This window comes from Callospermophilus lateralis, chromosome 7 (genome assembly GCF_048772815.1).
Source record: "Callospermophilus lateralis isolate mCalLat2 chromosome 7, mCalLat2.hap1, whole genome shotgun sequence".
Taxonomy (NCBI): domain Eukaryota; kingdom Metazoa; phylum Chordata; class Mammalia; order Rodentia; family Sciuridae; genus Callospermophilus; species Callospermophilus lateralis.
Genome location: NC_135311.1, coordinates 68,642,345 through 68,669,033, shown reverse-complemented (window position 1 = coordinate 68,669,033; position 26,689 = coordinate 68,642,345). Strand labels below are relative to the sequence as shown.

Genomic DNA, 26,689 nt, shown 5'->3' with positions numbered 1-26,689 from the left:
GGGGGGAGAGTAGAATTGTAGGTATAATAATTTTTACCATTGAAGGATATTTAGGTTCTGAACATAGTCTAGTCCATATGTGTTAGATACTATTACAAGGAGAGCTAGCCCTAAGGATGCTTCACAGGCTGCAAATACTAGTAAGACAAGAGGGATTATAAATGATAAGGAAAAGTGAAAGTTTAGAATTAGGAGGGAGCATAAGACAAATATAGATAATATTATGCCTTCTAGGAATGATGATATTAAATGAGACAAGTAAAGATGTAGTATAATTTAGGAGGATGTTAAGTATGATAATAGGCATTTTGATAATTATGGTAACACATAGTCTAGTGAGTCAAAATCACTTGTTTTATCTAAAACTAATTATCATATTCAATTCATTCTAAGCCTTTTTGAACTCATTCATAGGCTAACCAAAGGATGAGAATTAGAACTAGAAAAAAGTTATAGTTAGTATAAGATTGAGATTGTTTGAGAGGCTCAGGGAAGGGGGAAAAGTAGAGAAATTTCTAAGTCAAATAAAAGGAATGTAATTGCAACAAGGAAAAATTTTATCGAGAATAGTAGGTGGGTAGATCCTATGGGATCAAAACACATTCATAGGGACTTGCTTTTTTGGTGTATACATTTAGCTGGGGTAATCAAAATGCCACTGAGATTAGTAATAGTGCAATAGAAGAATTGATAAGTAGGGAGATTATAAGGTTTATTACTCTCTCCTGGGTTTTACCAAGACTTATTAATTGGAAGTCAACTCTACTGAATAATACTAATGGAGTATTAGTATTATTAAATAGATACATAAAGGAATAGTCATACAACATCTACAAAATGTCAGTATCATGAGGCTGCTTCAAATCCCAAATGGTGATTAGATGTAAAGTGGAAATTTAATTGACGGATAAGGCATACTAAGAGCAAGGTTGACCCAATAATAAGGTGGAGACCATGAAAGCCTGTAGCCATAAAAAATGTTGAACCATATACACTGTCTGAGATTGTGAAAGATGTTTCTAAGTATTCTGAGGCTTGAAGTAAGGTTAAATATAATCCTAGTGCAATCATGATGGATAATGCTTGAACTATGTGCTTTCAGTCTCCTTCAGTTAGACTGTGATGGGCCCAGGTAATTGAGACCCCTAAAGCTAAAAACACAGAGGTGTTGAGTAGTGGAACTTCTAGGGGATTAAGTAGGTTAATTCCCATTGGAGGTCATCAGCTGCCTAATTCTGGAGTGGGAGCTAGGCTGGAGGATAAAATGCTCAGAAAAATCCAGCGAAGAAGAATACTTCTGAAATGATGAATAGGACTATCCCATATCATAAATCTTTTTGAACAATTGTTGTATAGTGCCCTTGGAATGTACCTTCATGTACAATATCTCATTATCATTAGTATATTGTAAGGATGATGGCTATTAGGCCTAACATGAGGAGAAAAGAGGAATTAAAGTGGAATCATCTTACTAGGCTGGATGTTAAGAGTAGGCGAGAAAGGGCTCCTATTAAAGGTCAGGGGCTAGGATTAACTATATGATAGGCATAGGTTTGGTGGGTCATTAAGTATTATCATGTAAATATAAACTTACTAGGAGGGTATAGACATAGGCTTGAATTACTGCTACAGAAAATTCAAGTATTGTTAATATACTAGAATAATAAAAGTTAGGATAGCTGTGGGAGGGCTAATCGATGTTAATACTAGGGTGGATCCTCTGATTAAGTGTATAATAAAGTGGCCAGCTGTAATATTAGCTGTTAGTCATTTGGCTAGCGCTATGGATTGAATAAAAAGGCTAATTGTTTCAATAATAATTAATATTGGGATAAGAGGGAGAGGGGTTCCTTGTGAAAGAAGATGGGTGAGGGATGCTTTAGTCTTGTGGTGGAAACCAGTAATTACTGCACCTGCTCATAGGGGAATAGCCATTCCTAAGTTCATTGACAGCTAGGTTGTTGGTATAAAAGAGTGAGAGAGTAGACCTAGTAGATTTGCAGAGCCCATGAATATAATCAGTGAAATTAGTATTAGGGATCAGGTTGATCATTTTGGGTTATGTATGGCCATTATTTGTTTTAGTACAAGTTGAATTAATCACTGTTGGAATGATACTAGGTGGTTGTTGATAAGTTGTTTGGGTGAGGGAAAGAGGATGTTGGGGAACATTAATAATAAAGATAACAATAGGTAGTCCTATTATTGTAGGGATAATGAAAAAGGCAAGTAAATTTTCATTCATCTTTCTTCTCATACGGTTTTGTGTTCAGTTAATCTAATGTCTTTTGGGGAATGGTTAGACAGGTACAGATGGTTTAAAATTTTAAGTTGAAATATGAAAAATAGGGCTAGAATCATTGATAAAATTGTAACAAATCATGTTGATGTGTCTAATTGGGGCATCTCATTATGAGGAGATTTTGGCTCCTAATCTTCAACTTAAAAGGTTGATGCTGCTGTAGCTTCATAATGAATTTATAACATTGGTGAGGATCAATTTTCAAAATGTTTTAATGGGACCAGATCAAGGATGATTAGCATAAAGCTACAGATTTCAGAACACTGCCCATAGTAAAGCCCCAGCCATGTTGATGTTAAGGTAGCCTGATTAAGTCAACCTGGAATTGCATCCATTTTTAAGCCAAGGGATGGGACCACTCAGGAGTGGAGCATGTCTTCAAATGAAATTAGTATTTGCACAGGTAACTCTATTGGAAGTACTACTCAGTTATCTACTTCCAGAAATCGAGGATTTCCTGGGGCCAGATCTGAGGTTGGAATCATATAGGAGTCAAAACTAAGATCTTCATAGTCTGTATATTCATAACTTCAATATCACTGATGGCCTATAGTTTTTACCATTAGAGATGGGTCATTAATTTTGTCTATTATGTATAGAATACAGAGTGAGGGAAGGGCAATTAAGATGAGAATAATAGCAGGAAGAATAGTTCAGATAGTTTCTACTTCTTGGGCGTCTATGGTACTTGTATGAGGTTAGTTTTGTAGTTAATATCAATGAGATTACGTAGAGGACAAGAGAGCTAATTAAGAACACAATAATAAGAGTGTGGTCATGGAAGTGTAGGAGCTCCTTTATAATAGGTGATGTGGCATCTTGAAATCCTAATTCAAGGGAGTATGCCATAGAGATATAAAGGAGTTTAACCTATAAGTTAACTTTTACAAAGTTATGTAATTATTTTACTAATATCTCATGAAGAAAGTCATAATGGTTATGGGGCTGGCTTGAAACTAGTTTTAGGAAGTTCAATTCTTCCATTTCTTGGTCCAGGATTTAATAAAAGTCAGTTCTTCAAATGTGTGATAAGGTGGAGGGCACCCGGGTAGTCATTCTAAGTTATTGGGTGTTAACTCTATGGTAAGAACTTCTCATTTTGATGCAAATGCCTCTCAGATTATAAAAATTATAATTTGATAGCTGTGAGGGAAATAAATGAGCCCATCAAAGATACAGTGTTTCATGCCGTGTATGCATCTGGGTAGTGGGAGTATCAACATGGTATTCCTGATAATCCCAAGAAGTGTGAGGGAAGAAAGTTAAATTTACCCCTACAAACATTACAGTAAAGTAGATTTTAGCTCACATATTATTTAGCATATACCAGAAAAAAGGGGAAATCAGTGAACGAACCCTCCTATGATGGCAAATATGGCTCGTATAGATATGACATAGTGAAAGTGGGCTACAACATAATATGTATCATGTAAGACAATATCTAATGAAGAGTTAGGCAGAATGATTCCTGTTAGCAGGAATCTGCTAACCTCCAATGGTGAATAAGAAAATGAAGATGAGGGCTCATTGTATTGCTGGTGACCATTTAATATTACCTCCGTGTAAGGTTGCTTAGTTAATTGAAAACTTTACCCCTCTTGGAATAGCAATAATTATAGTTGCAGATTTGAAGTAAGCTCGGGTATCATCGACATCTATCCCAACAGTGAACATGTTAAATGCACTCATACAATGAATCGGAGAAAACCAATAGATATTATAGCTCATACTATTCCTATATAACCAAATGGTTCCTTTTACCTGAGCATATGTTACAATATGGGAGATAATACCAAACCCTGGTAGAATAAGAATATAGATCTCAGGGTGCCCAAAGAATCAGAATAATTGTTGATAGAGAATAGGATCTCCACCTCCCACGGGGTCAAAGAATATAGTATTTAGATTTCTATCTGTTAGAAGTATTGTAATCCCTGCTGCAAAGACTGGAAGAGATAAAATAAGTAATACTGCTGTGATAAGTATGGATCAAATGAACAGAGGGGTTTGGTATTGGAATATAGCAGTGGGTTTTATGTTAATAATTGTAGTAATAAAATTAATCACTCCTAGAATTGATGATACTCCTGCTAAGTGAAGTGAGAAGATGGTTAATTCTACTGAGGCTCCTGCATGGGCAAGATTTCCAGCTAGTGGGGGATATACTGTTCAACCTGTTCCCGCACCTGCTTCAACTATAGAAGAAGCAAGCAAGAGGAGGAAGGAGGTGGGAAGGAGCCAGAAACTCATGTTATTTATATGGGGAAATGGTATATCAGGGGCTTCAATTATAAGGGGTACTAATCAGTTCCCAAATCCATCAATCATAATTGCCATAACTATAAAGAAAAGTATAACAAATGCGTGTGTAGTTACGATAACATTATAGATCTGATCATCGCCTAATAGGGCTCCAGGTTGACCTAATTCAGCCCAAATTAATAGACTAAGTGCTGTTCCTTCTATTGCAGCTCAAGTGCCAAATAGGAGGTCAAGTGTTCCAATATCTTTGTGATTAGTTGAGAAGAATCAACGGTTGATGAACATAGGTAGATGGTAAAATGGCCCAGTAAGTATTAGGCTATAAATCTAAAGACAGAGGTTGAGCCCTCTTTTTACCAAGACCAGAGGTGAATAATCACATTGAATTGCAAATTCAAAGGAGCAGCTTCAACTCTGCCAGGGCTTCTCTGGCCTTTTTACTTACCACAGGAGAAGTAGATTGACGCCAGTTGAAGTAGGCATTTAGCTGTTAACTGAAGTTTTATGGGTTTAAATCCCATTAGTCTAGATGGAAAGGTCTTAGCTTAATTAATTGATTTGCATTCAGTTGATGTAGGGTAGAGTCTTGCAGTCCTTAACTCAGGAATTAAGTGTTGGACACTTACTTAGGGCTTCGAAGGCCCTTGGTCTGGGTTAACCTAAATTCCTAGCTCAGAGATGATAGGAGAGGTGTGTGTATACAACCAGAGATATGAAAAATTGTGCTGTATATATGTAATAAGAATTGTAATGCATTCCACTGTCATATATAAATAAAAAAGAGATATAAAATATTTATGTTTTTATTAATTTAATCTGCTCCTAGGTATCTAGCCTATGAAATAATCCAAAACACACAAAAAAGTCATATGATGATATTGATCATACCATCATTTATAATTATATAAAAGGAAGAAACAGCCTTTACAATTAACAGAAAATATTTACATTGACCAGAATGAAAAAATTACAAAATTATACTTATGACACACAAATGTGAAATCTAGTAAATAAAAAATATTTGGATATAAGTCATTTATAAAAATATTACTGTATAAAATATTAGAATGAAATATATGTCTTTTGATTTTACAATATGATTATGGTTTTATAATTTATGATTTTAAAATATAATATTGCATTTAAAATATATTAATATATTAATATTAATATAATGGCACCATTTTTAACATAACGTAATGAACCTTTGAGTTTCTAGGTAACTCACTACACTCATTGGCAAATATTGTATGTTCAAAGTTACATTTTATATATTAATTTAAAATCATTAATTTATTATTTCTAGCAGTGACATCCAAATACTAACTCTGCTAACCCAAATTAGCGGCTAACAATCACTTATAGTTCTTTTATCCTTCAGTAAATCAATAGAAATAGATTTTATATTTAAAGAACATATTTTGTGATATCTTTGAATTAATTTTGTTTTTCATTTCAACTTACAGATAGTGGTATAAATTCTACCTCAAACTTAGTACTCAAATTAAGCAGATATTAACATTTGGTTATATTTTCTTCAGATCTTTCTGTTTTTGTTTGAAAAGAAATAAACCATATCAGGTATATCCAAAGCTTCACCTCTCCTTTTCTTCCTTTCCTCTCTAGAATTAATGACTATCTTATAATCAGGGTTCACTATTTCCATGTATATTTTTAATGCTTTAGACTTTTGTGTGTATTCGAGTATATACAAATTACATGTGATCTATGTTGTGTTGTATATATTCAGTGTACTATAACATATACACTGTATAAATATTTGATGTATTTTAAAATTATACACAAACACATGTATAATTTCATGAGTTTCATATAGACCAGATAGACATGCATAGCTGTATACATTATTATTATCTATGTTTTAAGCTTTTACAGAAAAAGTTTTTATTATACATCTCCTTTTATAACTTGTTTACTCAATCATTTTGTCTTGGGTATCTTTGTTCACATAAATCTACTTTTTTAATTTTATATGATATAGGTGTTTCCCCATATATGAACAGCATTTAATTATTCCTCTACTGAGTGGTTTATTTTTTTACTGATAAAAGCAAAGTAATGATGAATATTCTTATAAGCATCTCCATGTACACAGAAGTAAGAATTTCCCTAGAGTATATTTAGAAAGAAATGTAAGTACTGTTCAATTTTATGTCTCTAATTTTTAAGATATTACCAAGTTGATCTTCAGAATAGTTGTCCTGGTTTATTATATTTCTATAAATTGTATAAATATTTTAAATAAAATATTAATTTTCATTTGCTATATATAATATGTACCGGTTATAGAACATTTGTTTTATACATGTTTTGAGTTTTTTAGGTTTTAATATAACTGCAGGGGTTGATGACAAAACAGGATTTATTTATGGAGGAAATCGCTTAAATTGTGGCACATGGATGGATAAAATGGGAGAAAGTGACAGAGCTAGAAGAAACAGAGGAATACCAGCCACTCCAAGGTAGTGTTTATTTTGAAGTGCTTTTGTAATTATGCCCTTTTTTAAAAAAAAATTTTTAATATATATATATATTAGTTGTAGGTGGACACAATACCTTTTTTTAATTTTTATGTCATGCAGAGGATTGAACCCAGTGCCTCAGGCATGCTAGGTGAGCACTCTACCACTTGAGTCACAACCCCAGCCCCTAATTATGCCCTTTTAATTTACCATTTTAGTTTTTAAAAACACATACTTGTAGAATCTTTTACTCTATTAATGATGTATTCTACATAGTAAATCAATAAAAATCTGCCTCTCTTCCTCTCTTCTATTTTCTGACTCATCCTTTCTTTCTCCTTGTCATGCAGATATGTTCCTTTTGATATATGTTATATAGCAAAGCTGTCTGTTCTTTTTTTTTAGAAATTATCATGGTTTCAACCTCTGCAAGTACTTCAAAATCAAGTCTTATGATCTATTATCCCAATGGTTAATATTTCATTGTGCATATCTTTTGTAAATATGAGCAACCATCAGTTGTTCTGTCTTTTATGAAGCCTTTTCACTTCATAAAAGGAAATCTTTTTTCTTCATAATTCTTTAAACTTTTGTCCCAGAATTTTTCATTTTTCTTTTTCTTATTTCAGAAGCTATCAACAAATAGCTTCTTGCACTATATTAAACTGAGAAGCTCTTTTCTTCAAATTTTATCTTCAGTCAGAATTATCTAAAAAATAATTTTTAAATAGTTGCTACTAGACTGAGGGGTGTAGCTCCCTGGTAGAACACTTCTCTAACTTGGGTGAGGCCTGGTTTCAGTTCCCAGCAAAATTATACATTCCTAATTAAGTTAGGATTTCTTAGTAGATAGTTGCTTTTATAATAAAATGGTTATACTATTTATCAGAATTGTTTATTGAATACCTTCTTAAAATAGAGCCTAAATGAATCCTTCTTAGAGAATGAAATTTATTTTTAATTTTAGAGATGGGTCTGCTGTGGAAATTGTGGGCTTGTGTAAATCTGCCATTCGTTGGTTGCTGGAATTATCCAAAAAAAATATTTTTCCTTATCATGAAGTTAGAGTAAAAAGACATGGTAAGCTGTTCCTTTTATTTACAAAGAAACTTCTAATACTGTCTGTATTTTCAACTATGTACTCATCATTTGATGAAGTTAGCTAATATTAGAAAACCATAAATTTCAAGAAGAAAGAAAAATCATTAATCTACTCTATGGAAATTGTAGCAAATCTAGTTACTAACCATATTTTTGATAGCAGTTTAAACTGAGGTTAAAAAAAAAAAAACAACAACATATTACTGCCTTATTGTGCTTTTCTTTGATCTTAGTGTGACTGTGAACAGGTTCTATTTTCATGAACAATTTTGAAATCTTTACATCTTTTTTGAGAAAATTCTGTCCAATTGAAATATTATTTGAGCCACATAAATAATTTAAAATTTTCTAATTCATTTGTTAAAAGTAAAAAGAAACGGATGAAGTTAATTATGTTTCATTTAATATAATGTGTGTGAAATATGATTCAATATGTAGTCAATATAAAATTATTCCTGAACTATTTTATATTTTGGGAAGTACTGAGTTTTTGAAATACAGTAAATGTTTTATATCACATTTCAATTTTGGCTAGCTACATTTTCAAAAAGTGGCCAATTTATTTTACCCTAGTAGATAAAAAGTAATAAGTGTACTAAATATGACTTTTTGGCTCTTATTAGAGGTTTGAATTGCTTTAAATGTCTGAAACTGCCATGTCTTTTCATCATTTTCCAGGGAAAGTTGTAACAGTCTCATATGAAGAATGGAACAGAAAAATACAAGACAACTTTGAAAAACTGTTTCATGTTTCAGAAGATCCTTCTGATTCTAATGAGAAGCATCCAAATCTAGTTCACAAATGTGGCATATACAAAGACAGTTATGGAGCTTCAAGTCCTTGGTGTGACTACCAGCTCAGGCCTAATTTTACCATAGCAATGGTGGTGGTAAGTGAAGTGTTTGTAACTGTCCAAATTGTAACAGAATTTACTTAATTTTTTTATTTTTTACTGTTTTCATTGAACTGCAGAAAAGGATATTGCTTACTAGCTAGTTTTATATAGTCTTTTATAATTAAAAAGGTCTGCTTATCACCTTTAACATTTACCAGTCAGTATCAAAAAATAGAAAACAATGGAAGATGATCAATGAAGTGTTTTCCTGATGTATCTTTCACATCCTGAATACACTTAGAAAATGATATTTGTGCAAGACACTGTGCTTGAATTTTGCTGTTTATGCCAAATCCAGCTGCTTTCATGAGCCCCTGACCCACCCAATTGTCCTGAAAGCTAAAGATGTCTGTATTTCCAATCATCTGTGCCACAACCAGTGCCTCAGCATGCTAGATGGGAAGTTCTGGAGTAGTGAATTACCAGGAATAGCTTAAATTCACACGCTCTTTTATTGATAATTAATAAATTATGTATAGCCAAGGATTCTAGAGTCTCTCCTTTTTAAATTCTGCCATAACTATGAGGGCAATAAAATAGAGGTTTGTGTTTGTCCATGCCTGCCTAGCTGTTTCCATTTTGTCAAAACCTAACTAAACATGGTATTATAAATTACAGTAGAATGAAAAACACACAGGCACACAGGACAGCTTTGGTTCAATGTGCATTTGATTTTATTAATCATTAACTGTAGGCCAACCACCAAAATTAATGCAGATCCTCTTCTCCTTCTTCTCTGTATTACAAGTAACTTTACACTGTTCTACATTTTATTATGATCCTAGAAGCAGAAAGTGGGTTCAGATATACCTTAAAGGAAACTCTTGTAAATATTATAAAGAATAAATTACATGAGTTGAAGTGAGTTCTATATTCCTAATAACTATGATAACTTCCTGTTTTTGAAGAATATCCACACATTTTCCTAACTTCTAAGGCCTAGAACAGTGCTTCCAAGTTAGCCTCATGGAATTAAATCTGGTTAGGCATCTACTCTTAAATTCTGCCCACACTGTATTTTTAAATATATTCATTCTTTTTCAAGATGATGATTTGTATATGTAGGTGGAAAGTAATTCTTCTGTGATGTGAAAAAGTTGTATATTTGTTTTTGACATTCATTAGGCCCCTGAGCTGTTTACTACAGAAAAAGCATGGAGAGCATTGGAGATTGCAGAAAAAAAATTACTTGGTCCCCTTGGCATGAAAACTTTAGATCCAGAGTAAGTTGGAATCTAAGTATTAAGAATGTTGTTAGGATTATATTTAATCCAAATATATTAACACCAGCTATTAATTTTTCTTATCGATAACATTTCCAAAATTTCATTCAGATTGAGTTTTTAAAAGTGTCATCTGTACTTTCATTAAGCATCAGTACTCAGAATGCCTCTGTCTTATTCTGTATTCAATAATCAATTAGAGTTTTAGTTTATAAAACTAATGTCATGAATATTTTTGGATGTGCATTTTTCTGATCATAAAGGTGGTAAATGATTATTATAAACATTAGAAGTTACAGATATATATATATATATATATATATATATATATATATATATATATATAAAGAAAAACACAAAATTAATTTAAACCCCTTTATCTAGAAGGAAGCATCATTATCATCTGATCTATCTGTGCCTTTTTTTGTAGAATTTGGACCATATGGGCATATACCTAAGAGAATTTATGGAAAACATTACATGGGGTCAATCCCCAGCACCACAAAAAGAAAAAAAATTCATTCCCTTGCTTCCTTTCTTCACCTCAATTCTACTCCTCAAAGGTGGTCATTATTTTCTATATTGTTTCTACTAATAGCTGTTTCTACATTTCTAAAAGAAAGTATATGCTGCTGTTTTATGATATTTTAAGTATTAGGTATTATTCACATATAGTGATGACAGGTGAGGATTTAATTCTGTTCTCAATATTTGTCTTATCCATCCTTTCTTTGTAATTATACTACTCTTTTTACTTATATCCATAAATGATTTAATTTTTATTTTACACTTGTGGGTTTATGCCATCATGTATTTCCTGTCCTTTCCAACTTTGTTTTTTTTTCTTGAGTTTCAAATAACCCTTCTGTTTTTCCTTTATGATTTGCTTTAAAACTTGATACTTGTTATCAACTTGCTTTCTGTATGAATTGATGACAGAATCTTACCTTTGTAGAATTTTCCTACTTTACTATGTATTCATTTCCATCATGAGATGCAAAATTTTGTATGTTTTAACTACATTCTAAGATACTCACATTTTCAGAGTCGTTAAGAAGCACTGATCAAAACTGAAACACAAAGTTTATTTTTGTGGCCACATCTATCTTACTTAAAAAAAACTTTGTATTTAAATTAAATCAAGTATACATTGCCCTTGTATTATCTGTTACAATAATTTTTGTAATATTGTTTGCTGCATAAATATGTTATAAATTTTACATACTATCAGAATGTATGTTGAATTGCTATTTGTAGTCTGATGATATGCCACATATAATTTTAAAATAACTTCATGGAGAAGTTTCAAAAACAACCTTTATAATCTATAACCTGTAAAACCTTATCTATAATATTTAATAATTCAATTTATTATATGACCATTTCAATTATTATTCATATATTAGAGACCTTTTGAAATACTTGACTTTAAACCAATGGTTAGTGTCAAGTTAACTCCTGGAAGGCAAGATACCTGAATATTTAATAATTTTTATATTAGTCAGTATTTGTTAATTATTCCTGAACACATTGCTAAAGTCCTCTGGACTCATTATATTCTTATTTAAGGTTAAATTATGTTTTAATGCTGAGCTTATTCTATGAATTGGAAGATAACATGATTATTTCTCTTAACATTGCTATTGAAATGTTTTTAATGCTTTCTATGATATCTGAGCTTCTTTTATTTAACTTAAGTTCCAATCATTTTGCAGTGATATGGTTTACTGTGGAATATATGACAATTCGTTAGACAATGACAACTACAATCTTGCTAGAGGTTTCAATGATCACCAAGGACCTGTGAGAATTTCATTTTTCTCTGAGTTTTCAGTTATTTTTCAAATATTTTTAGATATTCACAGTTCTTTTTCTTTACTTTAAATTATCTTTTTTTCAGGAATGGCTATGGCCTGTTGGATATTTTCTTCATGCAAAGTTATATTTTTTCAAATTGATGGGTCCGGAGTGTAGTGCAAAGACAATGTTTTTGGTTAAAAACGTTCTTTCTTGACATTATGTTCATCTTGAGAGGTAAGTTGTCATGGGCATGTAGTGTCTATAACTGGTGTGTCCTCAGTTCATTAGATATTAGGTAAGTTGGGTTTCCTTAGGATTCATTTCTCTGTGCTCTTGGTAGCCCAATGAAGCTTGAAACCTTTCTTCTTTAACATGGAAATTTTACCTTCCGTTCATTGATTTAGGTAGTAAGTTACTTAAAGCTAAGGATTTGATATTGTATGATTTGAACATATGGAATAGTCTTTGATTTTCAGAATTTAGCTCGTATTTTTAGAATGTGGTTAGCAAAGAATAAATACAAAAACCAAAAATATTTGGATCAGGCCTTTTGAACTAGTTGAGATATATATATATATATATATATATATATATATATATATATATATATATATATATATATGTATATATATAACAATTTTCAAAAATGTTCCATTATAGTTAAAATATTTGAATTGGCCTTTTGACTGTTATTTCAAAAACAGTTTCTCACCTCCTCTCTCCTAATTATTAGCAGATTATCAGGGTCAGAATTACATATTTTTCTAAAATGGTACAAATTTCATCAAGTCTATCTTAATTTCTCAAATTCTAGATTATGCCTTCATCTTACTGCTCAGACTAATTATGCATAATTGGCATAAATTGTATCACCTCTCTTTCAAGAACATAAGGGACTTCAAACTATCATGGCAAATATTGCATGAAAATTGGTTTCATTAGGTTAAATATACTCACAGAACACCCAACTCTGTCGTTGCCCTGTACTGTTTCGGGGGGTTTTGCATTTATTTTCTCTTTGTTCCCTTTTATCTGTTAAAAGTAAGACTATCTGGCATGCCTGGGTTCATTCTACTTTTAACTGTCATCTCATCACTTCAGACCTGTTATGAGACCTTGTTCCAGTAATTAATTATCTTCTCTTGGTATTCCACTTTATCTTTCCTACTTAAGCTACAGAGATATCTGTCAGCCCATTCTAAAACAAAATCCCTTCATATAGTTATTAACTCAAACCTGGTCCTGTCTCTCTTACCAGCCCATGTCCCCTTTAGGAGTAACCTCTTTTTTCTCTCTCCATTTTGACCCACTTAGTCATTACCACCTTCATCTGATTTTCGCCCTCACCACTCTGGCAAAGCCACTCAACAAGATCTCTCCTAGTTTCCAGACCCCATGACTTCACTTAAGTTCTCTACTTTGAGCTGGCTATTGCTTTCCTTTTTTCATGAAAAACCTTCTGGTACCATTAGTATTAGGTTTCCCTTGTTTACATGGTAGAACTAATGGTAATAACAACAAATGATATTCATTGATCAATTAAGCCTGTTTTAGGCATTATTCTAAATGTATGTATGTAAAATGACTCATTTAATCCAAACAACTATATAAAATTGCTCATATTACCATCATCATCATCTCCACCACCACCACATATTATTGTTGTTATCCACTTGTCCACTTACTCACTTTGTGACCATGAGGAAGTTGTTTAACTTCTCTAAAGCTTGGTTTTCTCATCTGCATAGAGTGAGTTGGGATCTTTGAAGGTTGGGTTGTTTCAAGGAGTGTTATTTTTTTTTCCCTTTTTTTTATTGGTTGTTCAAAACATTACATAGCTCATGACATATCATATTTCATCCTTTAGATTCAAGTGGGTTATGAACTCCCATTTTTACCCCGTATACAGATTGCAGAATCACATCGGTTACACATCCACTTTTTTACATAATGCCATATTAGCAACTGTTGTATTCTGCTACCTTTCCTATCCTCTACTATCCCCCTCCCCTCCCCTCCCATCTTCTCTCTCTATTCCATCTGCTGTAATTTAATTCTCTCCCTTGTTTTTTTTTCCCTTTTCCCTCACAACCTCTTATATGTAATTTTGTATAACAGTGAGGGTCTATTTCCATTTCCATGCAATTTCCCTTTTCTCTCCCTTTCCCTCCCACCTCATGTCTCTGTTCAATGTTAATCTTTTCCTCCTGCTCTTCCTCCCTGCTCTGTTCTTAGTTGCTCTCATTATATCAAAGAAGACATTTGGCATTTGTTCTTTAGGGATTGGCTAGCTTCACTTAGCATAATCTGCTCTAATGCCATCCATTTCCCTGCAAATTCCATGATTTTGTCATTTTTGAGTGCTAGGTAATCTCCATTGTGTATAAATGCCACATTTTTTATCCATTCATCTATTGAAGGGCATCTGGGTTGGTTCCACAGTCTAGCTATTGTGAATTGTGCTGCTATAAACATGGATGTGGCAGTATCCCTGTAGTACGCTCTTTTAAGGTCTTCAGGGAATAGTCCAAGAAGGGCAATAGCTGGGTCAAATGTGGTTCCATTCCCAGCTTTTCCAGGAATCTCCATACTGCTTTCCAAATTGGCCTCACCAATTTGCAGTCCCACCAGCAATGTACAAGAGTACCCTTTTCCCCACATCCTCGCCAGCACTTGTTGTTGTTTGACTTCTTAATGGCTGCTAATCTTACTGGAGTGAGATGGTATCTTAGGGTGACTTTGATTTGCATTTCTCTGACTGCTAGAGATGGTGAGCATTTTTTCATGTACTTGTTGATTGATTGTATGTCCTCCTCTGAGAAGTGTCTGTTCAGGTCTTTGGTCCATTTGTTGATTGGGTTATTTGTTATCTTATTGTTTAGTTTTTTGAGTTCTTTGTATACTCTGGATATTAGAGCTCTATCTGAAGTGTGAGGAGTAAAAATTTGTTCCTAGGATGTAGGCTCCCTATTTACCTCTCTTATTGTTTCTCTTGCTGAGAAAAAACTTTTTAGTTTGAGTAAGTCCCATTTGTTGATTCTAGTTATTAACTCTTGTGCTATGGGCAAAGGACTGATATATTAACATATGTTACATAGACAAGATAATAAGACAGATATGAGCTATCATTAATTATCTTTATTTTATAAACAAAGTTAAGAAGGTGAAGTAACTTAGATAAAGTCAAACAGCAAGTAATCTACTTTAGCTTTTACTAAGATCCAGGCAGTCAGGTCCTCCAGGCTGTGCTCTTAACTGCACTATTAACTCTGTTTACATTCTCTGGCTTTTATTTCCAGCACCTAAATATGCTCATTCTCTAAAAATCCAAGGGATTTTGTTTGTTTGCTTATTTCTTATTAATGTTTTTGCTTTGCAATACTGATTTCTGAACTCAGGGCCACACACATGTCTAGCAAACACTCTACCAGTGAACTACATCCCCTGCCCAGGCAGGTTTTGAACTTGTGATTTTCCTACCATAGCATCCTAAGTAGCTTGGGAAACAGATGTGTACCCTGGTTGCCTCTTGACCTTTCTAATACAGGTGTTTAGTGCTATACATTTCCCCTTACGTATCAGTTTATCATATTCCACAAATTCTGATAAGTTGTATACTTATTTAGTTGAAGTACTTCCTTTTCTTAAATTTTTTTACTGGTGTTTTTAGTTTTACTTAGCAGTAGAATATATTTTGACATATTATACGTACATGGATTATAACTTCCCATTCTTGTAGTTGTGGATGATATGGAGTTACACTGGTTGTGTATTCATATATGAACATAGAAAAGGAATGTCTTCTGTCTTTCCTATTTCCACCCTCCTTGCCTTGCCTTGATTCCCCTTTGTCTAATCCAATGACTTTCTATTCCCCCACCCCTTATTGTGTGTTAGCTTATCAGAGAGAACATTTGGCCTTTGATTTTGGGGGATTCATTTATTTCACTTAGCATGATAAGTCTCTAGCTCAATTTATTTACCTGGCAAATGCCATAATTTTATTCTTCTTTATGGTGAGTAATATTCCATGTGTATATATACCACATTTTCTTTATATGTTCATCTGTTGAAGAGCATCTTGGTTAGTTCCATAGCTTCACTATTGTGAATTGAGCTGCTATAAACATTGGGGTGGCTATATAACTGTAGTATGCTGTTTTTCAGATCCTTTGGGTATATACAGAGGAGTGGAATAACTGGGTCCAATGGTGGTTCTATTCCAAGTTTGGTTGAAGTACTTTGTTTTCTCCTTTGATTTTATCTTTCACTCATAGGTTATTCAGAAATTCATTAGTTTTCAAATGTTCATGAATTTTCCAGAGCTATTTCTATTATTGTTTTTAAAATTGTGACCATTGTAGTCAAGGAATATACTCTGTGTGACTCAAATCCTTATAAACTTATTAGTAGTTATGATTCAGAATTTTCTGTCTAGGTAATTCATCTGTTTTCAGTTGCAAAGAATATATATTCTGGGGCTGGGGATGTGGCTCAAGCGGTAGCATGCTTGTCTGGCATTCGTGCGGCCCAGGTTCAATCCTCAGCACCACATACAAACAAAGATGTTATGTCCGCTGAAAACTAAAAAATAAATATTAAAAAAATTTCCTCTCTTTCTCTCTCTTAAAAAAAAGAATATATATTATGTGATCCTTAGGTGGCATGTTCTATAAATGTCAGTTGGTTCAAGTTGGTTGATGTTCAAATTCCTTAAGGGATTTCCATCTCCTTGTTACTGATTTACTGACAAAGGAATATTGCAATCTCCTGCTGTTCTTGTTTCTGTGTGCTTTTGTATATGTTTTTGCTCCAGGTGTTTTGAAACACTATTTTTAAGTATATAAACATTTATGAAATCCCTTCCTTCTCACTGATACTTCTCTGCTCCAAGGTCTACTTTCTTTAATATTAATATAGCACTCCAGCTTTCTTTTATTTGTTACCAACATATATTTTTCCATATTTATATTTTCAAACCATCTGTGCCTTCTCTGGCTCTGACATCCCCTGAACAGATGTTCTGAGACATAAATGTCCTTCCCATATAGTCTTGCACTCCATATTAGGCAACATCTACATGCAAGTGCCTTCCTTACATCACTTGAATTCAGATTACTCTCAACCACCCCCACACCTGTTGTGACCTCCACCTCCTTCCTTATACCTCTTGAGTGCTGACATCTTGCTTTGAAGTACTTGTAATCTGTCTTAGTCAGCTTTCTCACTGCTGACCAAAAAGACCTGACAAGAACAGCAGAGAGGAGGAAAAGTTTATTTGCGGGCTCACCATTTCAGAGGTCTTAGTCCATAGACAGCTGGCTCTATTCCTTGGGGCTCAGCTCCATTCCTTAGGGCTTGAGGTGAGGCTGAATATCAGGGCAATAGGGTGTGGTGGAGAAAAACAGTTCAAGACATCACAGCAGGAAGCAGAGAAAGAGATCTTCTCCTCAAGGACAAAATATATATCCCTAAGTCATATTCCCAGTGAACCACCTCCCCCAGGTGCTCCCTCCCTGCCTACAGTGAACAGTTAGCCCTGTCAGGAGATTAATTCACTGATTGGGTTAAGACTGTCATAACCCAGCCATTTCACCTGTAAATCTTACATTTTCTCACATGAGCTTTTGGAGAACACCTAATCTAAACCATAACACTATCCTTTCCTTCTTTTCTCCTCCTCTCTCTTATTGTACATACCCCCTTTGTTCTGCCTGCCTAATGAATTTAGGGATGAATTTTTCAGGAAAGGAGACTTCTTTATACTAGTGTGTATATGTTCCATGTACTAGTGTCCACATTTAATTGTGAGCAGCATAGATTTATAATCTTATAATTTTAGTAATTTTATAACCTCATTTTGTTCCATAATATCAGTAGGACTTTGATATGGCCAGGGCTGCCATAACAAAGCACCACAAACTGAGTGACTTCACAGAAGCTGTTAAACAACAGGATATTGTCTCAATTTCTCCAGTCAATAATCTGAAATCAAGGCATGGGCAGGGCCATTCTCTCTCTGAAGGTATTAGGGCTGTGACAGCAAACCTTCAGTCATCACTGAACATTCCTTTTGTGTGCATGTTGGTGTCCAAATTTCTCCTGTATAAGGATGCCAGTAATATTGGATTAGTGTCCATCTTACCCGAGTATAACCTCATCTTAATTAATCATATCTGCTAATAACTAATCATGAACGTGGGTAATATAGTTCAACAACAGATTACCCAAGTATCCAATTTCAGAGATTTGGCATTTTGCTCTGAAATAACTTTAATATTTGGAGACATTTAAATAATTTTTCTATATTTTACATTTCTATTTCATAGATTTTTTTAAGGAATATAATACCAGGCTAGGGTCATAGCTCAGTGGTAGAGTGCTTGTCTAGCACTTGTGAGGCACTGGGTTCATTCCTAACCACTACATAAAAATAAAAATAAATAAAGGCATATGTTCATGTAATATACCTTTATTAAAAAATAAATATAATACCTAGCTTCTTTGATAATACCTATCAAAAATATCTCATATTCATCTAATGAAATTATTTTCCTATTTGGAATATTTCATATGTACAGAAGAATATGTGTAACACAGCTGAGTTCCAATGACAAATAATGGCCACCAAATATGGCCAGTGAATGTCTTAGGAGAGGCAGTGATTCATTCTTTTTAGTTGCTGGGAAGTGATTTTTCTCTCCTCTGCACCACCACCCATTTGTTGGCTTTGTCCATTCAGGAAGTAATTAATCAACGTTCATGTGTGTTTTGTGGAGCTTGCATTTGGACTGCACTTTTTAGTTTCCAGGATGATCTTTTTTTTTTTTTTTCAGGGAAATTATTATAATTATTTATTTTATTTTATTTTATTTTATTTTATTTCATTATTATTAATCTCCTTTTTAGCTTCTCATTTTTTAAAATTTATTTTTATTGACTTTTTAAAAAATAAATGACAGTGGAATGCATTACAATTCTTATTATACATATACAGCATAATTTTTCATATCTCTGGTTGTATATAAAGCATGTTGACACCAATTCATGTCTTCATACATGTACTTTGGGAAATGATGTCCATCACATTCCCCATCCTTGTTAATCCCTTGCCCCTTCCCTTTCCCTCCCACCCCTCTGCCCTATCTAGAATTCATCTCTTTCCAGTAAAAACTGATCTTACTGCATTTTTCCAACAGATCCTAAGGTAGATAGGGCAGGAATTGTGAGTTTTTCTGTCATTTCCATTCTAGGAGGTGTCAGAACCAGCTTGGTATTCCTTAACCCTATCAGGAGCTGCAGGTATCTAAGGAGAGGCCTGGGCACTCTGCTTCCCTAGGAAGGCCTCACACTTCTCCGTTTCTCATTGTGGTCCACCCCTCTGTACTATAAACCCTCACCAAAGACCCTCAGATCACCTCTTGTTTTGCATTCTCCATGCCAGCCCCAGGACAACCAGAACTTTGGAAGGTCCCATTCCAGCTCATGGGCAGATCTCTTCCTGAGAAGTTGTCTCCATCAACCTCTCTCACTCTGATATGTGTCCTCTCTGCCTCAAAGAAACAGAATATAACAGCAAATGATGCACACACTCACCACTGACAGGCAGAGTTGGGGCTAGAGGCTGGGTCGATTGAGAGTCCTTGGGGGCGTTTCCAGGAAGGTCTCCTGGAGCAAGGTCCCTGAGCTGTGCCAATGGCAGATGTTACTTTACCATGCAAGACATGGCTTGCAGCCTTCTTGCTTAGGTAGCTGGATTATTCTTCCATTTTTATTTTTAGAGCCAGAGTAGAGATGATCAATGTAATTTCAATGCTCTGATCATAAACCTCCATGTTAATATTTCCCCTTTAAATTGAGTATTTATGAGTCCTTTAAGAACCACCTGGATATTCTACCTTGAGGTCCCAAAGTCATTTAGCTATAAATTATTGAACATTCTCTTAGACCTTTTTCCTTGGTCTGGACTTGATTATTTCTAATGATCATAAATGCCGCTCTAAAATTCCAGACATGCACTGTTAAAGTCACGCCATCAGCCAGAATTGAAGCAGGGTACCCAGTCACCCATGTGTCCCCAGCCCAGTGCTGAGAGGTGTAATGACCTTCACACCTTTTATTATACAGGAGAGAGGGTGAGGAGGATGCTGTGTGAGGGGTCGGACCTCATTGGGTATCTCTGTCTTACCTTCTGGAAACATGTGCTGGCCTCTCACCGAACTCCGTGAGCAGTGCCTGGTGATAACTCTGAAGCCAGTTCCTTATAAACATATTTAAAAGTGGTATGTAGCATGGTCCCAAAAGCAATGTGGGCTCCTCCTTACCTTCAGAGGTCAGGACAGAGGAGTTTTGCCAGGCTGCCATGCAGCCGTCTCTACAACCTGGTGCGGCTCAGACTCACTCCTGTGCTGGAGCCAGGCCCAGGCTCTCATCCCTACTACTCCTGACACCTCCCGACAGGCCTGTCTTCACACAGCTCTTCTGGCAGACTGAGCAGCTGCAGATACTGGCGCTGAGTCCATCAGAAGGTGCAGGCTGCCAAAGCACAGTTACAGGGAGGCGAGAGGCAGGGCAACCTCTGACTGGGCTCTGACATTTTCTGTTCTGAGCTCTATTCCAGAGCCAGTGACCTGACAGAGCAGCGGCCCAGGCAACCATCTTCTCCTCATGTGATCTCACAAACCAGAGATGCTTTTACTCCCTTAAAAACTCCTGATGTATTTCTGAGCTTAATTTGCAAACATTTGTGTCTGGGGCTACGGGGGGCCCCCTGACCCAGCACTTGCAGCTCTTCACCTGGGTACCTGTCCAGTGCTGTCTAGTCAAGCTGCAGCTCTTGAAGGTTGTTTCCCACCCCCTGGATTATGCCTCCTCCATCCTAAGAAACTCAAATAAATCATCAGCCAGGAGGAGATGGGAAGTCCATAACAAGAAAGCAGAAAAGAGTGAAAGGAAGTCTTTAACCTCACCCTGCCTCCAGAAAAGGAGGAGGAATTGGAAGATTTGAACTGCAAGTTAGATTTAGAAACTTTTGCCCTTCTGTTTCTTTCCAAATAAAGTGTGATAATCTCCAAAAGAACTTTTATTGAAGTCATAATAACTAGGCTTTCTATAACTATGTCATGAATTAATGAAAGATTAAATTTTCAATTTGCTTTTAAATCATCATTAGGTTTATTAATATTAACATTACTCTGCTCATGAATACCTTTTAGATGGTTTGCTGTGACACTGTGAACTAAGGGGAAAAATGTTATTTGCTAATTACTTTAGGTGAAATTCAATAGATCCTCACTTTTTGTTTAAAAACAGATAAAATAAAACCAAGAAGATGTTCATGGGACTATACCAGCATTTTGGAAACTTGAAGACAGAGGTGAGTGCAACTGGCCCCATGGAACAACTCATGAGAAGTCTGTGGGTTCCATAGTAACCATCAATCCTGCTCTCTAGAAAAGCTGTGCCACCAACAGACATGGCACAAGGAACCAGAGAATGAGAAGCAAAGTTTCCTGAACAGTCCTCTGGGAGGAAAGGCACAGATCACCCATTGCTTTTATTGTAAAAAAAAAAAAAAAATTGGAGTAAGGGTACCAGGGATTGAAATCAGGGTCACTCAACCACTGAGCCACATTCCTGTCCTTTTTTGTATTTTATTTAGAGACAGGGTCTCACTGAGTTGCTTAGCATCTCACTTTTGCTGAGGTTGGCTTTGAACTCACGATCCTTCTGCCTCAACCTCCTGAGCTGATGGGATTACAGGAATATGTCACCATGCCCATAATCACTCATTGATTTTAACCTTCTCTCAAGCCATCCAATGATTAACAAAGATTTTTCTGCAGCAAAGGGTTCCCAGGCTCTGCAAAGCTGGCACATCAAAGGACCAGGGGTTCCAGTCTGCTCACCATCACTACTTATCACAACCTACCTAATCACCAGCTTGAAATCCTGGGTCCCACCAGACACCACTGAGCAGCTTCCCCTCTTGGTCTCCACACATCACAGTCAGCACATTTGCTTCCAAATGCCTCACCTTTCTCCAAAGCCACCAAGAAGGGCATCAAACTGCCTTGCGACTGCCAGTCTGTCCTCTTGCTCATCTGTCCTCTACCCTCTGCCCTGTACTCTTTGTACAAAGCAGATCTGGTTGTGCTCTTCACCTGCTTGAAACTAACTTTAAATCAGAGCTCAGACACCTGCAGCCTGAGAGCATCCTGTCCCGCAGGGAGTCCCAGACCTGCACTGAGAACCCCTTGGTGAGCCTTCAGATATGTCCTTTCCTAAACTCATTCTAAGGCCAATAAATGTGGATGTCTGGGGGTGAGATCCAGGCACTAAGAACTTCCCAGGTGACTCCAGGGACAGCCAAGATTCCACAGTTCTGTTTGCTGGTCAGATGACTGAAAAATGAGCACAGGTGTGGGAATGTGCCTCTCCTCAGCATGTGGCCTTTGTTTTCCTCTTCCACCCCCATCCACTGCCACCAGAAATCCATGCACATCATTGAAACATTGATTACTAATTTTCTCATGTTTCAAAAGATCTCAGATGGCAAAGATTCAATTGCCCATAACTCACATTGATAACACACTTACATTGTCCATACTGGCCTGCTTTTATTAAGTTTTTAGTTATTTCCCATAAACCTACCTTGAAAATTCAAGTGTAACAACTTTCATGAAAGTATACACTTTCCCCTGACTCCTTCCACCTTTAGGAGTCCTTATTCTCTCACATTCTTTGAAGTTTTATGGAAGCTGCTAGTATTCCTAACATTATATGTGTATGTGTATGTGTTTGTTTGTGTGTACAAATGCATATAAATGTATAGCATATAAGTGATCCTTTAATTTAACAAAAATATTCTGTTGAATGTATCTACATTCTGTGTAGTCTGGGAAGAGATAAGGAGAGAGAGAATGGGAGAGAGATTAGTTTTGATGTGTTGTTTCATATTATGGGAACAGACAATCAGAAATCCATGGCACTTGTCAGCAGGCCGGAAATTTAGGAAAAAGTAGATGTTGCAATCTCGAGTCAATTCCATAAGTTAGCAGGTTGACAACTCAGATGAGTCTTCTATTTTGCTACCTTGAGAAGAATCCTTTCTGCTTCAGGAACCTCAGTTCTTGCACTTAAGGCCGTCAACTGATTAGATGAGGCCCACCTACACTATAAAGGGTGGCCTATGTTACTCAAAGTCAATGTCAATCACAGCTAAGAAGTATTTTTCCACATCTAGACTGATGCTTAACCAAACAACTGGGGACCATAACCTTGCCAGCTGGACACATAAAAATAGGCATCAAAGAGTGGTGGTCCTTAAACTCACCCACTGTGCTCACTGGTTTTGACTGGAGTCAGCCTGTGGATGTACCTGGTTGCATTGATCACTCTCCTGCTTATGCACTTTTGAGAGATCTCCAGGTTTTTGCTGCTCTGAACCTCATTGCTACGAGCTTTAGGCACAGGCCTCCCTTGTGTGGGACTGTACCTGGTATATGTGCAGGGAATGTGGCTGCTGGTCACAGGGCATATGAGAGGTGAGCCCAGGGATCACACCCAGCTCTCTTCCTAGAAGCAGCATCAGTTGCCACAAGTGTCGGTCACATGTGAGATGCCCTTGGTCTAGTCTCCTTGGAGGTGTCCAGGCACTTTCTCATGGTCTCTTAGCTGTTGGCAATAAAACCTTCAGAAGCTATTTCATTATGAGGTCTATATTTATTGTCATTGATAATGTTATATTCCTTTTCTGTGTTTGATAGTCATTTGTCTTCCTTTGTAAAATTTCTGGTCATATATTTTGGTCATTTTTAACTAGATTAATTATATTTTTCCTACCAATTTGTAGGTTATCTTTACATATTTTCAATTTTCAAGTGTGTTAGTTATATTGAAACCTCTATCAGTTATATTGAAAATATATTCTTAAATTTCAAAACATTTTTAGTTTAAGACATCTTTCTACCCCAGATAATCAAGCATTGATTACATTATTCTTGTATCCATTATTTATAAATGTAAATGACAGTGTGTCTCTTAGTTGCTTTTGGTATATAGGAAAAATTAATCCTTGTGAAAATATTATTAACAATCACACAAAATTGAGTACTACTTAAGTCAATGAATCATAAGTCAAACTTCAGCAATATGGTAAAAAACTACTGACCTTTACATTCACAGAAAAATTCATGAACTTCCTATAACAATATGGGCATATAATTTAAAAAAAACTCATACTCACTTTACATTATTCTGTAGCTAGTAACATCATGAGATGCTTTTAAAAGTCAGAAATATTGTACTATTTAGAAATACTCTGAATAGGAAAGAAATTAGCTGTAAATTTTATTCTCAAAATTGATCAATAAAGAGGAAAATACTAGTTAAGCAGACAAAAATGTACCCAAAACAGGGTATTGCTCATATATACAGAAGATATGAACAGTATAGATTTATTTCTAGTTGATTCAATCCTATTTACACATTTAAAATACAAAATTACATTTCAATCTGTCAAGAAGCTGACCACATTTAGCATCAGAAAAGGAACTTGACTTTAGCTTCTGATCATGACCTCAATATCCTGGAATAGGAAAAGGAATTTCATGGAATCTAGATGCATTTATCAACACCAATTAATAAAAGTTAATTCTGAAAAGTAATTCCTGAATGTCATCCATTCACAAATGAGTCAAAGGCATTAGGACCTTAACACTTGGTACCACTTGAAGTTGTGAACTACTCTCCTACAGTGGTTGGTTTTCATCTCGTCCAAAGATTGTTACAGTTGCTGAACTAGATGAAGTAGGGTGGCTGAGGCTGTCTGCAGAACTTTGTTGTTGTGGTCCATTCTGATTGAGGTGTAGTTTTATAGTCACTGCTGGCTTTATCTGTTGCCTGAGACTTCTGCTTGCAGGCTGTACATCTAGTCGCCACTCAAGGCTGTGATAACTGGGAAGGCTGGGTGCCAATTCACCCAGAATAGTCCTGATCTCTTTTCTGTTGTCCAGGTAAAGCTGAAGCAATAATTTGTTCAGTTCTTCAGAGAATCCCAGAACAAAAACAGAGTCTTGGAAACCCACTTCAGAAATCATGAGCTTGGAGCTCTCAGTGAGCAGGTAGGTCAACCCTTCCACACCATGCTGGACAGTGTTACTGCTCATGTTGAGCTTCCTGGCGGCACCCTCATAGACCTTGGGGATGGTCCCTTGCCTCAGGAACTCCACCCTGATCCACCCAAACTCCACCACCACTTTGGCAGGAAGGCCAGGTGCTCCTTATGCTCTTCCGACAAGTCCAGCAGCATCTTCGCTGGGCACCATTTTCCACCCAGCAGCACCCTGGTCTTCCTGTTTAAGACGTCTTTGGACATACAGATGTCTTTAATTTTTTAAAAAAATATTTTTAGTTATAGTTGGACACGATACTTTTATTTTATTTATTTATTTTTATATGGTACTGAGAATCAAACCCAGCACCTTGCACATGGTAGGCAAGCACTCCACCGCTGAGCTCCAGCCCCAGCCCCAGCCCCAGATGTTTTTAATTTTATGTGCTCAAATTATTAATCTTTTCTCATGTGATCATATGTTTTTATGTGTGCAATCTTAGGAAATATTTTATAAGATCAAGTTTTAAAAGCTACCCACAATATTTTCCACTAATCATTTTAAAATTTCCTTTTAAAATATTAACATGGTTAATATATCTAGAGTTGACAATACATATGGAATGATGTAGGAATGCAAGTGTGTATTTTATTTGTGGAATGTCAGTTCTCCAGTCCCTTTTGTTAAGTAATTCTCTTTTTTCCTACTTCTCTATGATGCCATCTCCATCATGAATCCAAGTTGTTCATGTGGACAGTTCTGTTTCTGGGATTCTTAAGAATGTGTTGATAAACTTGTGTTTTTATTGTATTGATACATGATTCTTGCTACATCGGTTGAGAATGTTTCCTTCCACTACAGAGTAAAAAGAAAAAATATAATCATAAGACATCCACTTGTATAGAAGGGTAATAATAGTAATCTGTGTGATATAGCTTTCCTTGGGAAGAATATATTTTGGACATAATTTTTTTTAATGTAGGAGTATCAGAACACTGCTTATAGAACCCACTCAACACGAAGTAGCCACAAAGCAGAGACCTGTCCCCTACCAATGGACAGCTCTCTTTCTTTCATGACATCTATTCTTACCATATGAAAAGTCTTCCATGTAAAATAATTGCCACTTACTCAGTATTGTAGAGAGAGTTGTGAGAGACTCTGTGTCTAATAGAAGAAAAAATAGGCCTTAATCTTATTATGTGGGATTAGGCCCCAATTTCCTTAATAAGACTCTTACTGTACAGGAATTAAAACCAAGAATCAGTAAAAGGGATGGAATCAAACTAAAAAGTTTCTTTTCAGTAAAAGAAACAATCTGTGAGGTGAACAGAGAGCCTACATCCTGGGAGCAAATCTTTACACCTCACATATCAGATAGTGCACAAATCTCTAGGGTACATAAAGAACTCAAAAAGCTAAACACCAAAAAAACAAATAACCCAATCAACAAATGGGCTAAGGACCTGAACAGACACTTCTCAGAAGAGGATTTACAATCATTCAA

At 35.5% G+C, this 26,689-nt stretch overlaps 2 protein-coding genes and 1 pseudogene across 2 annotated transcripts in view; 2 read left to right on the top strand and 1 right to left on the bottom strand.

Moving 5' to 3' along the window:
• Positions 1 to 6,785, top strand: part of LOC143405182 (glycogen debranching enzyme-like) — a 127,524-nt gene extending 120,739 nt beyond the window's left edge. The window contains exons 10-11 of the mRNA XM_076863560.1: positions 4,376 to 4,529; positions 4,774 to 6,785. The gene's annotated coding sequence lies outside the window, so the exon portion shown is untranslated. The remainder of the gene's footprint in view (positions 1 to 4,375; positions 4,530 to 4,773) is intronic.
• Positions 6,786 to 6,810: 25 nt separating this feature from the next.
• On the top strand, positions 6,811 to 26,192 carry LOC143405183 (glycogen debranching enzyme-like). Its single transcript, XM_076863565.1, has 8 exons — positions 6,811 to 7,047; positions 8,015 to 8,127; positions 8,827 to 9,038; positions 10,170 to 10,267; positions 11,983 to 12,070; positions 12,168 to 12,301; positions 21,380 to 21,443; positions 25,084 to 26,192. The coding sequence occupies exons 1-6, from the start codon at positions 6,986 to 6,988 to the stop codon at positions 12,279 to 12,281; spliced, it is 687 nt and encodes a 228-aa protein (XP_076719680.1). The 5' UTR covers positions 6,811 to 6,985; the 3' UTR covers positions 12,282 to 12,301; positions 21,380 to 21,443; positions 25,084 to 26,192.
• Positions 24,774 to 25,379, bottom strand: LOC143404386 (COMM domain-containing protein 2 pseudogene; annotated as a pseudogene).
• Positions 26,193 to 26,689: the final 497 nt, after the last annotated feature.